At 37.2% G+C, this 18,396-nt stretch overlaps 1 protein-coding gene across 1 annotated transcript in view; it reads right to left on the bottom strand.

The window, feature by feature from the left end:
- Positions 1-10,797: 10,797 nt before the first annotated feature.
- Positions 10,798-18,396, bottom strand: part of LOC140240307 (ADAM 17-like protease) — a 54,401-nt gene continuing 46,802 nt past the window's right edge. The window contains exons 20-21 of the mRNA XM_072320090.1: positions 17,211-17,264; positions 10,798-14,742 (exon numbers count right to left, since the gene is read on the bottom strand). Coding sequence (XP_072176191.1) covers positions 14,653-14,742; positions 17,211-17,264 — 144 coding nt within the window. The 3' untranslated portion in view covers positions 10,798-14,652. The remainder of the gene's footprint in view (positions 14,743-17,210; positions 17,265-18,396) is intronic.

Genomic DNA, 18,396 nt, shown 5'->3' with positions numbered 1-18,396 from the left:
ATACATAGGAAATATGCTAAAAACATGATTTTTCTGTATAATTTCTTTATCCCCATTATATATGTCTTATTATACACCAATCGTTTTGATATTTGCCACAAATAATGGGCATGTGGAATTTTATTATTTGTTATGGTTGAAATTTCTCAAGGTCACCACATGGGGGCGCTATTCATATCAACATAGTGTTACATTATGAGACCTGAGATGAAATGTTTGGGATGGGTACATGTATAGTTATGACATTTCATATTTGCATAATACTGGAATTTTGAGATTGCAAATTGATAATATGATAAACTAATGATATTAGAGGCATAACTTGGGTGAAGCAATCAAAATAACTCAAAATATAAGGGGCAATCTTTAGAAAACATTATTGTTTTCAATTATCTCTATTATATCTATTGTTTTATGCCTTTGTCACATAAAAACAAGGGAAATAATAAGAAAAACTTTCCAGGACCATAATTACTTCAAATTTTGCTCCTTCAACAAATTTCAGCCAAGAAACACCCATTTCATACACTGTAATGCTGTTAAATGAAATGGGAACAGAAAAAAGATGCAAAATCTGACTGACATGGTTGTCAGTTTATGGTTGCCATGGCAACCAGCAACATCAAATATAGCTAAATTATATATCAAAATGTTCGCAATAAGATTTTAGGAAAAGTCACCAAATTTGGTTGAAATCGGATTAAGGGCGAAGGAGTGGCAAACGAAAATCTGGTAGGGGGCACAATGTGCCCCCCCCCCCTTGGGCTTGATAGGGTTAATAAATCAATCGTTACTTTTTGCTAAAGTGCACCAGAATACCGAAACTCAGACTTTAAAACCTTGAATTAGTCTCGTTCAAGAATAAGGACAAGCAACTCACTCGAATTTCTTATAGTCGTTATGGTAATGGTATGGGCTTTGACAAGAACTAAATAAAAGAAAAATGATGTATACGTTAAAATGATGTATACTAACGTATACATCCCCCACAAAAAAATCATAAATCATAAACTCGAACTTTGAGCAACAATGACTTTAAAATTAGTAAATCAATCAAAGTGACATTTCAGGGTTAACAAAAAAAAATAGCTTATTACCTTCACGGATCTTGCAGAAAATCCCATTCGATTTGGTTCAGTGATCTCAGAGACATGGGAGTCTTTATAAAGCATGTCAGACGTCCCTTCCCTCAAAGTTTTGTATTAACAAGGAGACGCATTAATCATTCTGTTTGCAAAGAACGAAGTTGCTATTGTATTTTCGCACAAAAATATCTCTTTTAAAAAAGGTATTATTTTCCTCTCTTCATTTTTAACACATGAGTAATGACTTACATCAAAAATCGAAGCAGATTACTGTGTTTTGCAAATGTTTAGCATAAGGTGTAAAGATATGTATGATCTAAGAAAGACATCAAATTACTAACTCATAGAAGAGTTTGCTTTCTGTTTTCTTCTCTCTCTCTCTCTTTATGTATCTACGTCATATTTATATCATTTTCATATTGACTAATGATGTGCAGAAAATTTGAATTTATTTCTTAGTTGCATTGTCAGTTGTGAGCAAAATAGTTTCATTCATAACATATGCCAAGATCATCTAAGTGTTAAACTTGGAAGAAACAGACCCATGACATGCTTTATACAACGATCCATATTTCCCAGTGACCACTGAACCAAACTGAGTGGGGTTTTCTACAATATGTTGGTAACAAGTTATAGTTTCATATCCTGAAATATATAACATTTAGATTGTTTAATTGTTTTGAAAGTTGTCAATGCAATATGGAAAGTCCAATGGCATTTTTTTTTCAATCGTTTTTTTGGGGGTGGGACATACTGTATATCAAATTGATATGGAGAAGTATGATTTAAGAAATATGACTAGCATGTATCTCTCTCTCAATACAAGAACATCCCATGCGGTTGTTAATGATGACACAATGAATGAGTAATTCACAATATCCCAAATTGTATCAAAAAGTAAAGAGATATAATAAAACGATTAAGCCATGACTCTAGTTATTTTTTTCTAGTTATACTGTTTTTATTCTTACATCCTGTCATTGATATTCATGGTCTATTTCAAATATGTACATTATATAATTTTGCTTGTTTTCTTTACAACAACGATGTTACAACAGGATCAAAAATGTAGGCCTACCAATAGATCCTCTCTATATGACACAAGCGCACTTAAATCTCTTGGCATTGCAAACTTTTGTTCCACCATCTATATTGTAATCGACTGATTTCAAACCATTATTGAATTTTGACTGATGACCATAAATGACGATTGTCTGGACTTACTGCATACATTGTTGGCAAGATAAAAGTTTCATATCTTTTGTCTAGCTTTCATTTATTTCTTTTTCATCACAATTTTCATTGCAAGTTGTTGTTTTTTTTTTGTTTTTTTTTGTTTTTTTTTTTTGCTCAAATGATGATTACAATTAATATTCTTTTTACTGGGACCTCATTGTCCTCCAGTCGAACACAGAGTAGTGGAGTTAAAGAACCGCCAATGATTGACATAACTTTTCAACATCAAGACAACGGATAGAAAGAACTCTTAAAAAAAGAACAGGAACAAAAACTTCAAAATAACCAAGACGTTGTAAAAGACCATTCTCATAAATACATGTCATTACAGTTCAACGAGTATTATTTTACATCTTTATTTGTAACGTTACATACATACGTCTAATACATATTTACAGGAACAGAATAAACCTCGGTAAGTATTAGTCATGTAAACCAATATCTCCACAAACACAATTTAACATAATAAGTGATCTACACCTATACATTTCAGCTGTTCAATAACCTCTCTAAAGCTCACGGAGCCACCAGGACAAGGAGGCAGCACGTTAAAAAAAAAAAAATCATTTCGTCAATGGCCATGAGAGAGATTAAATAAACATCAACAATACAGAAAATAAAGTCGTTGTGTTAAGCCTGGTGTTACACCTTCTGGTATCTCCTTGTGTCGTATAGGTCTTTCTACAGCACGACGCGCATTATGGCCACAGGGCAATTCTTCAAAATGCGAATGCGCTGAAACAGAAGACGATGATTGGTGGTAGGACGAGCGACCTCTATCAAAGCGACTCCTCCGCTTCGACCTTTCTCCCGGCGTCCGACGAGTGATCCCACCACTGTAGGAGACTAATCAGATTCATTGCAATAAATCATTCATCGATATTAATCATTCACTTCTCAAATGGATTCAGGGGTGAGTGATTCGCAAGGCCAGTTGAAGGTCTCACGTTTGAGAGTGATAGATTATGAAATGAAATTTGTAATACAATAGGATATTTATGTTTATCATTATTTATTCATACAACTCAGGGAAGATCGCTTCGATAGACTGTAGATGAGAATATCATGATCAAATTGAAAACAAGCCAGTTGTAAGGTAACGGTTTTTTTTTTAATTTTTAAGCCAATAATACGGGATACAAAACATGAACCGACACGTAATCTAAATTATGATGTTTCGTTTGCTAATTCACTTTGGTTTTTTGTGTGTTTTTACTGTCAAGTCAACATAAAAATCACTGTGGTTGATACTTTCGTCACACTCCGGGATGTACTTCGCAAAAAAGTAAACCACACAAGCAAATACCACCCCCTCCCAAAACAAACAAACAAACAAACAAACAAACAAACAAACAAACAAACAAACAAACAAACAAAACAAACAAACAACAAAACAACAACAAGCAAACAAAACACGCAACCAAACATACAAACAAACAATATTTTTTTTTGTTTTGTTTTTAATCTTAGAAACTTACTGTTCAGTATCTCTGCCCTCGTAGCTCTCCAGCATTATTTGACTCCTGTTGAGAGACAAAAAACAAAACAAAACACAGTAACAAACAAACATATGTCATGAGTTTAAGAAAGGGAAGTAAACGGATTCACCTATACACAACAGCGTCTTTAACCTCTAAACTTACGTAGTTTCTGCGATGTAGAACAAAATGTATAGGCTCTATATGTGTTTGTGGGTGTGTTTTGTATCCATTATTTCAATAATCAAATCTTAAGTGCCAAGCAACCCTAACTTTCCATCAGTTATCGTTTTCTGTTCACATATGGAATGAAAGGAATATCAAGATTTCTAGAACATATTCCTCAATTTTCCCCGCCCCCACCACATCTCTGTTTTCATTCAGCAGTCCCTTAGTAATCATGTACGCGGTAATGTAGTGTGATTAGAAAACATAAAACGCGCCGATAAGAACGCATTCATTCAAATACATCAAGTAACAAATTAGCTCGTCAAAATAGACGAAGAAACAACAACAACGACAACAACAAAATCTAATACTAGCTTTCCATTACTTCCCTTTCAGAGAAACATGTTCATGTACGTCTGCATCTTGCTTTATGTAATCGCACACTCTGTGTTAATAAACCCTGAGGCTTATTACGTAAACGGATTAATCGTTGATCACAAGGATATAGATTGTTGTCAGTTGATGTTACATTCATGCGGAGGTGGACAGTCACGCGGTTGCCATGGCAGGGGCGGATCAAGGAATTCCGTAAAGGGGAGGCGTCTTTACAAAATTAAAGAAGGCGCCCCATTTTTTTCTTTTATTTCTTTTGTTATAAGAAAAAAAAATAAGCGGGGGGGGGGGAGGGGAGTACCTAGCCTGGATCCGCCACTGCATGGTGTTAAAAAGGTGGGAAGTTCGATGAGAGATGTGACAATGAGTGAAGAAAATTGGTCATGAATTACGTCAGTAAACTGGGTATGTATATGAGAGGATTGCCGTGACTCAGAGAAATTACAATATACAAAAACAAAATATGATAAGAAACATGATAAAGTGTGTGATAATCCCAAATCTACTCCCTACAGTCTATTCGATTCGGCGCATCAGAATCTTTTGAAAGAAAACTTGACAGGAAGCGCATTGATGATCCAGAATTCATTCAGGTTTTCTATTGAGAACATAAAAGAGGGGGACAAAATAAGGCACACTCGAAAAGCAAAGCGAAAGAAAAAACAGGAGGAGGAAGAGAAAGAACCAGGAGGAGAAAGAGACTGAGAAGGAGGAGGTGATATGGAGGCGGAGGGGATGGGGATGAAGAGAAATAGGGAAGGATAAAGAAAGAAGGAAGAAGAAGAAGAAGAAGAAGAAGAAGAAGAAGAAGAAGAAGAAGAAGAAGAGGAGGAGGAGGAGTTGACTTGGAGGAGGACATATTATGTATACAGGCGAAGGACGGAGAGGACGGAGATTGGGAGCAGAGTGAGTGGAAAAGATGTGTTATGAAAGGGAATTGAGAGGGACAAACCACTTATTTCAAATTAATACCTTCGCGATTCACCTCCAAACGATGAATCTATTTATCATCTTACAACCTTACATAATTGAAGGACTATAGATGCCTTAATTCATATTATTACCTCTCCGTCAGCACTAGCATTGAATACTATACATACACCGACATTATTTATATCCATCTTGATCCATAATAATATTCAACATTCAATACCAATCGAGATTTTTATTGGTAAAAACAATCTGTATCTTGAACATAAGAGAAGGAATTTTCTTTTTTTATAACAAGTCAAATGTTCCATTGATTGGATTTCATTGGTCTTATGTAGGCAAAAAATGCAAAGGTGCTCCCCTTCCCTCAACAACAACAACAACAACAACAACAAAACGCAATCATTGTTGTAGAAGTCTTTAAACATTAAAGCAAACTAAGTTAAAAACCAAAAAGGACAGGTAAAAATGGAAAATCTGAAACAAACCACCAAAAGAAAGTGAAGTTAAAATGACACGGGCAGGCATGACTGAGCTCTAAGTCTTTTTTGGCTTACAACCCGTGGAACAATCAAAACGTCAACTGTGATTGGTTGGCCCGGTCGTGACCTCATGTGACGTGTTCGGTTGTTATGACGACGATCCTTATGTTCGCGTCCAGTGAACCTTGTCGGGATGTTCTTCCCTCTGTAGAATTGTGCGTTTGAAGTTGGGCGAAATCAGAGTAATTTTAAGACTATGAAAATGTGGTGCGTAAGTGTATATCGTAACCTGATGAATACAAAATTTAAATGAGAGCGTCGACATAACAATTTAGGAACCTCTGGTTTCGTTTCCCTATAATATTCGCAAAGGAAAACTCACAAATACTAGCATACCCAACATAATTGTAACAACATTTATCGTGGAATCAATCATTAATCATTAAATGTGATGTGTAACGGAGATATTCGAAAGTAAAATAATATTTTTGTCTTTCTTCTTTTTATTTTCGTGCAAACAAGGCCTAATGATTAGCAAATATTGTCATGTTGTAAACTGTTTCGCACCTTTCCCCCTTTTATTCAGCTATTTGTCACATCTGTCATTATGCCGGCTTCCCTTGATGTATGATTACCCATCCCCACCCCGTCTCTCTCTCTCCTTCTCTCTTTCTGTTTTCACACCCTTCACACTCTGCATTTTTTTCCTCTTGGTCAACACTTCTCGGGTGCCTTTAACTGATTTGCTCTTGTTATGCTCAAAGCGGAGGATCGTAACTACACTCTGGAATAAACACGGAGTCATGATTAAGCTAACACAGCACACACACACACGGCAGCAACTAACTGCACTAAGTGCATGCATGCGGAGCAAAAAAAAAAAAAACCAAGTTGGATACATTTAAAAGAAATATTGATCCATATGGGGGAAAGGAAGTAGAACTATTGTGCACTGAATGAAGATCAATAATTTTGGTGGAATTTACTATACTGGAGCAAGCATTCTTTCTTGTATCGGAGTGTTTATTGACGGGCTTGAGTGGTTTTAAGAGTGTATTTCCAAACGTTTATCTAAAGGTAAGATCAAAAGATCGAGACAATAGTTTTATCTATCGTACAATATGTATACCAGTGGGATCTGTACGCTCTCAGAAACTGTTGTACAGTATTCATATCAAGAAATTGTCTGGTAGGCTCTACAAACTTGGGTATCCTTATAAAGTCAATAATTAGTATGGTTTCATATGATTGGTAATTTTTTGTGTGCTTGTTTATTTGTTTCTACATTATGTGAAATGGTGACTCGTAGTGAAAGAAGATGATGATTTTCTACTTACACTTATTATACCATCCTCATTCTATCACACTGTACGTCCTATATTATACGTCGAGAAGTTTGTACTGCTACAAAGCTCCGACATTAATTTCTATCCAAAGAAACAATAAGGCCCCGCGTTAGGTCGCCATCAATGACAGGTTTTCGTTTTTTGTTGTGTTTGTTCGTTTTTGTTATCACCAAACTGGTGCAATGTATCTGAATAGATTAATCATGAAACTCGTAAGTCTTTCGGATGTGCGGAGCTCTCTGGGCGTACTATCGATATAATGGATACATGCATGACAGATCATCGTCAGCTAGTAGAGCTCACTCGCATGCGTGTACTCGTTTCTGGACGACACGAGAGGTGTATATAATCCAACAGAGCTAATCGCAAGCTTCCTATGACTGAATCGCATTCGCGTGATCACAATTATTCATGTATACCGTAGGCCTATGTCTACCTATGTCTACCCATGTCTACCTTTAATAAGCGGACAAACGGACAGACAGAAAAGTCGAAAACACCATTCGGGAGTGGGGGAATAGACAAAAAAGTTATAGAAGGTTATCCGGTGAAGCCCATTTCTATGTGACGGCGGATGATGGAATATCGTATGAGGGGATAAAAAAAAGGAGAAAGCCAGTCCAAATATAAGTTAGTCTGATAAAAAAGAGGAAGTTAAGAAATTTTGAAGTTTTGCTAATTTCTCCAAAACGGTTTTTGTACACTGGATATGAATATGTAACTTGAGAGAGCTAAACCATGTCATAACCTCACAATTTTCGTGTTTTCGTGTACAAAAAAAAATGACGAAAATTAAATGTTTCTGTCACTGAAGTCTCAAACATGATGTTATTCTTGGTTGAATAACTTCAGAATAGTGATAAGGTAGATATACGAGGATTGAGCCTCGGGCATAAATTTTTGCGTTTGAATAAAAAACTGGAAAAACTCAAAATTTTATGTGCAAACTATAATAAAATGCATAGCCAGTTGTGAGGGTATGACACGCTCACTTTGCCTTTTGCATACTCATATTGACTGTTCAAGAACTGTTTCCCCCCAAATTAGTGAAACTTCAAAATGTTGTAACTTCCTATTTTTCATCCGATTTCAGTCTAATTTCTACCGTTGAACTCGTAAGATTTTACCTTTTTATGAGACTAACTTAAATTTGGACTAGATTTCTCCTTTACTGCTTTATTTAGTTAAAAAAAATACAGAAATTACTTCTTTATGAAATCAGTGGCATATCTCTTTGAACCTTACAAAACTGAGAGGACATGAACCGCAATCAGCTCTTTTCTACCCCATCTCTCCACAAGACAGGAGTTTCTTACTTTAAAACATCATACTATTATATAACCATCATCGCAGTCAAAGGCAGAGCAAACTTCCAAGAGGGAAAACTCGGTGAGCATGCAAGAAGCAAGGTTTATTATTTTCCACTCCATACCGTGCCGCAAAACGCACCAAACAGCACACAATCGCCATGCATGTAACCTACCTGGCGAGGACCTCCGCGACAAATTCAGTAGTAAACCATCCTGATATGTGATCTATGAACGGACAAAAAGCTGTCAACATGCATTATTTATGACAAAATTGAAAGCACATTCTTGTAGGAAGGAATATACGGTGATGTTCTCTGTTCGTGATCGCAGCATAGTCGAATACTGAAGGCCAAGGGAAAATTAATGTGTGTGTATGTGAAGGGCAGGTGGAGACAACGCATCAACAAAAGTTCGAGAGCAAGCTAAGAGATGTTGGAAAAGTCTACAAGAAATACTTGTTTAAATGTCAGATTGTGGTGAAACAATTCGATAATATCGTTCGCAGAGACACTTTTGTGATCTTACATGACTGTCCCCGCGATCAGTGGAATTGAACCTAGGATTGATCTCGGATAATATCGGTGAAACAGGCCCCTGAATTCACACGTTGTGGAAGAGGAGCATGCTGCATTTCTGAACGAAGAAATGAAATGTCTTTAATTTTTTAACTTTCACAGTAGCGCCAACACCCAAGACAGATCTTGAGCAGAGTCAAAAAGATTTTACATTTTCCGAAAAGTGACACTATTGACAGCATTGTGTCAATGAGGATTGTTCGGAATAGCCATGGAACGAAATTTCATGTAGCCTTAAAAACGAATCCCACGAGACGTACGGTTCGAAACAGTCATCTCTACTTCCCTAATATTTTACTGTAACAGGTATTTCTCATTTGTTGCAACTCCTTACACAAAGTTGCCAATACCTCTTCTTTTCCATCCCAATTCTGAACCCGCCTATGGAAACTGTGGACAAAAAAAAAAAAAAAAAAATGTTCCGTTGATCAATTTGTGCCTGGTGAAATTAGAAAATACAAACAGAACTACTGAATTAAAACAACAGAGGCTCTGTAAAAAGATTTTGAGCATCCATTATAGGTAAACGTCATGCTTTACGGAGTCATCTTTTACTCCTTTCCCGTCGAGCTAATTCATTCCTGTTTATGAATAATCAGGTTTCCCGAAGAAAGCCAAAACTACCGTGGGGTCTATCATTTCTATAGTAAACCCTACATGGTTTCGGTTCCAACGTGCATATTGAAACTAAGTAATCACTGGGCACTAATATCGCTAATGCCAATTAAACTGAATCCTGCCAGGTATACTTACACTGTATTTCCCTGGAAAAGATGTTGTGCCTATTATTCAATTGCATGCATGGATGTGAGCGGGGTCGCAATGAAAAACAAATCAGGGCAGTTTCGCGAAGCTGCTGTCAAGGAAATTCTTATATGAGAACACGAGTCTCTCACAATCAGTGTGACTTCGGAGATAGGATTGAATCTTTTCAGGGATTGCATTTCTTTAGAATTGTGGAGACATAATGATGATGATGAAGTCTTGTACAGCGCCGGTATCCGCCAAGTCAGGCGCTCATGGCGCTTGCTCCAAAATAAATACATAATTCAGCTTAAATTTCATGGGTGCACCGCTTGTGATATGACAGTTAAAATAAAAAGAAATAGTTCCAGGATGTAATTGTCTCCGAATGTTTAAACATACATTCTTACACATTGGCTAGTTTTTCAATTTGAAGAGATGGGTCTTGAGGGCTGTTTTAAAAGATTCTGTGGTAAGAGCTCTGCGGATAGACTGTGGAAGGCCATTCCATATCTTTGCAGCAGCCACGCGGAATGAACGAGCTCCCCAAGAGTTGTGTGCTCTGTGTTCCACCAGCAGGTACTTGTCTGCAGAACGTAGATTTTCTCTTGCTGGGACATATGGCTCTAGTAGATCACATATATATGATGGAGAACTGCCATTCAGTGCCTTGTACACAACCAAACTGATCTTATAATAATAAAAGGTGTATTTGTAAACCTTTATCTAAACAGATATCCAGCAATGCTGGGGTAGGCCTCATAATGGCAAAGTCCTATGTAGAGTAGTGTGGTGCTACCATTGAAGGGACCTGAGTCAATGCATGTACAACCGCTGTATTGTGATAACTTTGTATCAGACGTTCCACAGAATTGTGCAGTAATTCATAGAATTGCAATCATGATACTTGGGAACTGGTTAATGAAATCTAATCTACTACACAGAAAATCAACAATCACTTGCATTTATAATATGTAAATGTTCATTATATTATGTATCACAGACACTGCACATACAATGTTATACATGTTATGTGAACATTTACGCACACTTAATAATCAATACTTCCGAGTACTGAGTCAACTCAATAATGACCCGGGGAAAAACACACAAGAACACGCCTCAATGGTTGCATATCATTATCGTGCTATAATTTGCGGCCTTTTTTGAAAGGACGCCCTCTTTGACGATATTTTGCATTGGTTAGACACATGTACTGCATAACATAATGATGGATCACAATAGGCAATATAATACTCTGCAAAGGTAATTCTATGAAATACACTCATTTCATGACTTATTTTCCATCCAATATGGACGCAAGTCAAAACGTGAGTCATTCTGCCAAGTAAGTAAAATCCTTCCCATACTGCTCAGTTGTACATTAGCGGCAATATGGATGACAAAAGAGATGTAGGCCCTAGATGTACTTTCCTTTGTTGAGGTTTGCAATGTGCCCTGTAAACTTGTGAAACAGCTTGACATATCATGCCTTGTTCAAACTTAAAGCACCTCTTTGTTACAATGGAGAGCAGAATTGATTTCTTTAAAAAAAAAGAAGAAAAAGAACAAACCAATGAGTGTTTTTTGTATTGAAATGAATGACGCTATTCTACAGTATCTACATGCACACCTCATTGTGAAATAACGAGTCTACAGGAATATTCCCATTTACGAAAAAAAAAAAAAAAAAAGACTGCTTGAAATTGAAAACAAGCCTCATGATTTCTAATGTTGTCCTTACATAGCTGCTTGCTTAACATGCATGAAAACTGATGCAGCTGTTAAAACATTGTGTCATGTATAATCAATGTTAACACTGTGCCATGTATAATTAATGTTTTTACCTGAAACATTTTACTACATTTATACAGCTTTAATGATGGTGTACACCACAAGCAATGTCATTGTTGTTCCACTTACCATACACCAGACATGAGTGTGTATGCATGTGTGTGTGTGTGTGCATGTGTCTGTATTTCACCAACAGGAGCAAGCTACAAATGCGTATGTACTTTGTGTGCATGTATTACGTTGAAACATGAGCACTGATAAATTACGTCTTACAAATGTTGAACAAGTGAACTCTTTACTGTAGCCAATTTGGGATAACAAATTGAGCAACTGAGGACTGATTATAATGTGCTCAACATTGTAGGGCCTACATGTGGTAGCTATGCATTACTAGTTGAATTCTGAGTCGACAAATGGAAACTGTAACCATGGAAACACAGCTAGTACTATAGACACTAGCTGGGATGTTTCATCGTGTTACAACTAGGGTTCCTCTGCTCCCATACTTTAGTCAACTAAAAACACTGGTACTGGTTGGTAGCAATTATAAGTCATACAAATATATTGCTCAAAATCCTTGAATATTTCTATCAAGTAATAAATCAGTTAGGTCCAGCTTCTGCTCTTTGTAATTTTTTGTTTTTTGTTTTTTACATCGTCGTACCCCTTTCCTTTGCTAATACACCCTATACTACTCAAGACATCTATTATTTCTGAAGTGGATCAACCTAAACATCTTGGCCAGCAGGATGTTCACAGCTATTTTCTACTCACTATAATGGTTTATTGCACATTTCTATATCTACAAGTGCTATGACGACTTCTTCACACAATAATTTTAGTCTCTACAGATCACAGTTGGATTACAAGGGGGCACCACTCCTCAGCTAGTGTGCCAACTTCTCCCTACATTCATCTGAACGTGGCACAGGACTAAACATGTGATACTACCATAATGCCACTGAATACGATATTGATTTTTTTTCCCCTTTCATTATGTCTACACTTGTAGAGGGATTTTTAAAAAATCATGTCAGTCACATTATCGCCCAATATATCTAAAGAGGAAGAAGAAGTAATACCAGACATTTATAACACGGCAGTAGTCACACATTGTACTGCACAGGTAATCACTGTGATTGGCAATATGTAGGCAAGATTAATCTTTTACAATTTCATCATCCTATGCTCTCGAAGCAGAATGTAAAGTCGTTATGTACAAAACCCTCATACCCACGTGCTGAGGTCATAAAAACATAATTCGTGTAGTCATGAAGGCCATGCTACTGGGCAAGGCTTACATTCAATACATTCCAAGCAGGCAAAATAAGGAAAAACATGTGATTACCAACACATGTGCACGGATGAAGATCAAATCACAGCACCAATCAACTTTTACACATGTGACAAAGTTATTTGAAAATACATATCAATAAAATCTTAAATACACCCTATGTGCAACAGGCTATTAAAATCATCCACAAACTCACTGGAAAAGTTGAGTACGGAACTTCCACATAACATTTCATATACTTCCATATCATAATCCTATGCATGATGTTTCCTTTCACAATCATATCATGTATGAAATATTTCTGAGAATTTTAGACTCTGCATTTCATCTTTACAAGACTCCAGTAGACCCATGTCAAGTGAGGTCTCCTCTGTTGACCTTCTTTAAAAAAAATAATAATAATAATAACAAAACAAGAGAAAGAAAGAGCTCAGAGCAACAATCCTACCATTGGGCACTCAAATTTTTGTAGAAACTTTGACAAACAAAAGCATGAAAACTAGCAATGATGATAATCTGTGTGGATGTGCTGTCTGCAGCAGGCTCAGAGATTTTAATTGATAAATGATTTGCTAAATTCATCCAAACATTGGCCATGTTTTATCTTTGTTTCTAAAAGCTTGCCCTGCTTTCTCTCTCTCTCTGTCTATTTGTCTATATCTCTTTATACATGTATACTTACAAATACATGATCAAATAACTGGAAAAAAATGCGCAGGAACATGAAAGGATCTCCTGCATTTTGTAATTTGACACAAATACAAAAATCCTCCTGAAGTGATCACTCTCAATATTTTTTACACAGTCAACTGGGGCCTCTCAATGCTATCCATTTACTGCTAGAAATACTATCATTTTATTGAGGATGCTATCTTATCATTATTTACATAAATCAGGAAAAATAACCCCTTGTGCATTAATTGGGGTCTAGTTTCTATACAACTTGAAGCACAAGTACTGTCATGGTGGCTGACCACATTTGGAATTTTAGCTGTCATCTTTGAATTGGCATAAATCAAACCATTAATAACTGCATCCAAGTTGCCTTGGCTCTCAAAAGTTCATTGGTACAACAACAAAATCAAAATGATAGTTCTTAGTAGGCGTGCAAGGGTTAATTCAAAGACATGCACATGCTGAGCATTTCATTCAAGTTTCCAGGCATTCCATTTCTGTATTTTTGTTTCTATTAACATACTGCTAAGCTCCATGATTAAAAGTCTTCCAGTCATTTACTATATCTCTGAATACACCAGAACCTCTTCCCTTCATAAATTATATGTCTTAAATCCACCCTTATCAGGACCTCATAAAGAAAGCCAATGTATGGTATCAAGTCATCAACATAAGCATAAACATATGATTAAAACACACTCTAGGTCCCTTTTCCAAAGAAGTCAAACAAGCTGCCCTGTCTAGTCCATGTCTTCTGTACATATAAAATCCATAGTTGTGACCTTCCAAAGTGCATGTGGCATTAAATGCAGGATGCCATTTTGAAATTCCATTTGGGGGAAAAGCAAAGGAATTGGAGAGATTCCTCCCGCTACATGTTGGTCCCCCTACAAGACTACAGTCTATCGACACTGGCAGTGTGCATTTCCACATCTGTATCCTATTAACACAGATTGATTCAGGTACACTGTCCCTCTGGACCAAGATAATCTTAAAAGACATCACAGCTAGACAGCAGTATCCATGGGAACACACTACATCACACTGTGAGGTGGTTTGGGTCACACCTTGTTTCCTATGGTAGCTTGTTAGTACAAAAACAGCGAGAATAAATAAGTGACACGATGCAGGGGTTGCATTCGTCATAGCACAGTCTCTTTCTCCATGACTTCTGATGGAGGCTTGTACCTGCGAACTCTTGGCTTGTCCTCTGGTAGGATCCTCTCATGGTTCTACAAGGGGATAATGAATGAGAAAATTGTTTCAAGAGATGGTATAGTATTGGTTGAGGTGAGGATTCAGCCTTTAACTTTTTGTGAGATACTTGAAATCGCTTTATGAAATGTCACAATTCCAAGAAGAATTCGAAGTTTATTTGATGAAAATCAGTTTTGAAATGGCTGAGATATCCAAAAACACAGTAAAACAAAGTGATCCTAATAGAAGGTGGAACCCACCTTTTATTAGGATCGCTTGCTTTGTTTTGGCTATCTCAGCCATTTCAAAACCAATTTTCATCAAATACACTTTGAATTCCTTGGGCAGGTGACATTCATGCATCAGAATCAGGAAGTATTCCAAAGACCAATCAGGGAAATACATGTACAAGTGTTGTACACGCAATGGGCAAAAATAGTTCTAAAGTCAGGAAAGCTCTCATTTTCTCTTAACAGGACATAAAGAGATCATTTAGTTTTCGCAGAGCCTTCTGAAAAAAATAAAAAAATAAACTAGAAATGTCGCTATGGCGACTGATGCCTCCGCCATAATGCATGATTCTCCCAATAGGGGTATACAGAGTGTAGTACAATGTCTTCACAATGTGTGATCAATGACAGTTTCACATAACTGGCAAAATATTGAAATGACAGGTTTGGCAGAAATGTCTTGAACTGGGTTTGCTTTAATTCTTTAAGAGTGCAGGTACAAATATATGGGGAATTGAGAATTTTTACTTGAATTCTGACAGACCTTTTTATAAGTTTATGCATTGAGTAATTTCCAAGGTATGAAGAAAGAGTGTAATGACGGTACAAAATGGATTTTTTTTTTTTTTTTTTTTTTTTTTTTGGGGGGGGGGGCATTGAAACCTGGCGTTTGACCCTTAACCTTTGACCTTTGACCTTCTGGCTGGAAATTTCCCAGAGAATCTCTATTAGGTAATGCATGTATTAAGTTTTGAAACTAATAATGCAAGCATTGCATATACTAGTATATGAGGGAAATAGTAAAATTTTGAGGAGATGACCTTGACCTTTGACCCCCTGACTATTGACCCATGACCCCTAAATTCCCTAGATAATCCCTGCCAGTCAGTACATGCGTATGTACCAAGTTCCATGAAGATACATTGAACCATTTGCGAGAACAGTGATATTGCAACATTTTCACCTAACCTTTGACCTTCTGACCTTTGACCTTATGACATGAAACTCTCTCTGGAGAATCTCTATGCAGTAGTACATGTCCACACCAAGTTTCAAGAAAATACCTTTGGGCATTGCATAGATATGGGGGAAATTGCAACATTTGTAGCATTTGACCTTGACCGTTCGACCTTTGACCTCTTGCCAATGTCACTAAAATCTACTCAACTAATTGCCCCATCATACATCATCCTTGGACCAAGTTTGGTGAAAGCTGCTTCATCCAGTTTTGAGTTATCACGTAAACAGATAAATTTTAGGATTTGACCTTGATCTTTGACCTTTGACCTCTGTCTGATTTCACTGAAAAACTAATCAAGTAATTGTCCCATTATACATCATCCTCCAACAAAGTTTGGTGATATTTGCTCAATCCAGTCTTGAGTTATCGCGTAAACGGATACTATTTCATGATTTGACCTTGACCTTTGACCTTTAGCCGATTTCACCCAAAATCTAATCAAATAATTGCCCCATCATACTTCATACTTGGACCAAGTTTGGTAAAATTCCAGTAAATATTACTCAAGTTATTGCGTAAACGAAAGTGGACGGACGGACAGACGTACAGACGTACGGACGTACGGACGTACGGACGGATGGACAACCCAAAAACATAATGCCTCCGGCACCACTTCATGGCGGAGGCATAAAAAAATCAGGGAGACTTGATGGTTCTTGACTGAGATCTGTGCTTGGTATCAAGCATTATAAAATAGGTTCAAAAGTGTACTAGCCAATCAGCGGCACTGGAATTAGGTGTGCGCTATTTTATTTTCTTACTAATATGCACAGCCATGCAACAAGGGAGCAACAAAACAGCGTAACAGCACGCTCACTGACATCACTGTGTATACTTTAGCAGCGCACACTCCATCAGTTATTACAAGCATGTTGTCGCACTGTCTCAGTCACTTTTTTTTGTAAACAGCTTCTAGTTCATGCGTTCCATAGAGTAGAGAAGCGCAAGTATGTGCATATGTGTGCACAACATTTTTCAAGTGTTTTGAATGAACATTTTTGAACATCTTATAAAACAAATAATGCACAGGTTCAAGTTTGTGATGTTAGTGGAGATGCAGCTCACTCTCAGGTATTCACAATGTCGCGCAACATGCACAAGGGCAGCCGAGTGCATGTTTAACTATCATAGGGTAAATATCCTTGAGTGCGCTGCATTTCCACTATTTAACATACTTTCACCTGTGCATTATTTGTATATCACTGCCTGAGAGGCTTCAAGTAACTAGTAGAGGAAGAAGAAATGTGCTTACCGCTGGACTGAGCCATGTATCGATTGTATCTATCTCCTTTGACCTCTTCTTGTCCTGCATGATTCACAAAGAGAGATTCATAAATTCGTAAGAGAAATGAAAACACCACATGAACTCCATTAATCTACATTAGTATATCACCATTTTCAATGGTAGGTGTAGGAATGAAATTGAAGAACATAGGAAGTTCTTATGTGACTTGGTCCATATTTCCATTCAGAAGCTAATGCACTACTTTGTTGCTGGGAATTCCCTCCTTTACCTTGCAAAGGGAACCAGTAAAGGGGACCATTACAAAGGTTTCATGCAAGCGAACACAATAACTTTGCTTTCTTTGGTGGTGTGCAATGGTCACAAGGTTTTGGTAAAAGGTATCTGCACTAAGGCAAGCCAGGAAGCAATCATATAGTCAAAGACATGATAAGCTCTTCTTGATTTTCAGTATGCCTACACTGTATACATATGGGTGGAAATCATTCATCTCTATGGAAGAACAAGGTCATTGGTGGAAATGAGCTACTTGGCGGAGGTCTGCACTCTCAGTGCGCTTCTACAGTTGTTTAAGTCAACATCAGCATGTAAAGTTCATCATACTGTAAAAGTGAAAATTTTTGCGCATTTCGCGCAACGAGAAGCTAGCACGAAAATAAAAGCACGCAAATATTTTTGTTCCAGTACTTGTTGTCTTGATTCCGCGGAATTAAAAACACGCGAAAGTCTTCTGACACGGCCAAGCGCGAAAAATTAGTCGCGTGAAAATATCCACTTTTACAGTACCAGATGATGTACTAACTGTAGTCTTGACATTTGGTGCTCAGTATAGTATGTGACCCCGCATTACAAAACCTACATGAAGCTGTCATGACAGATTACTTAGTTCAGGTCAGATTTTGAAAGGAGAGACTCTCACCTTTTAAAGACATGCAAAACTCATCACAGTAGAATGATGTTCCTTGTTAATTAGAATACAGAGAAGAAAATCTATACTTAAGGAACAGTTTTTTTAACCCGTTGAGGACGAGTGCCAGTATACTCGGGCAGGTGTCTACGGGAAATGCGTGCTGTAGCAAAATCAAACCGTCCTCAATGGGTTAAGAGGAGGGTTTTAAAGTTTAAGGATGCATTGACTTTCACTGTGCTTTGTTGGTTGATTGACACGGATGTCTGGACTCTAACTGTCAATGAA

The sequence above is a fragment of the Diadema setosum genome, chromosome 16, assembly GCF_964275005.1.
Source record: "Diadema setosum chromosome 16, eeDiaSeto1, whole genome shotgun sequence".
In the NCBI taxonomy this organism is placed as follows: domain Eukaryota; kingdom Metazoa; phylum Echinodermata; class Echinoidea; order Diadematoida; family Diadematidae; genus Diadema; species Diadema setosum.
The sequence above is the reverse complement of the archived record's forward strand: the minus strand, read 5'-3'. Positions and strand labels throughout refer to the sequence as shown.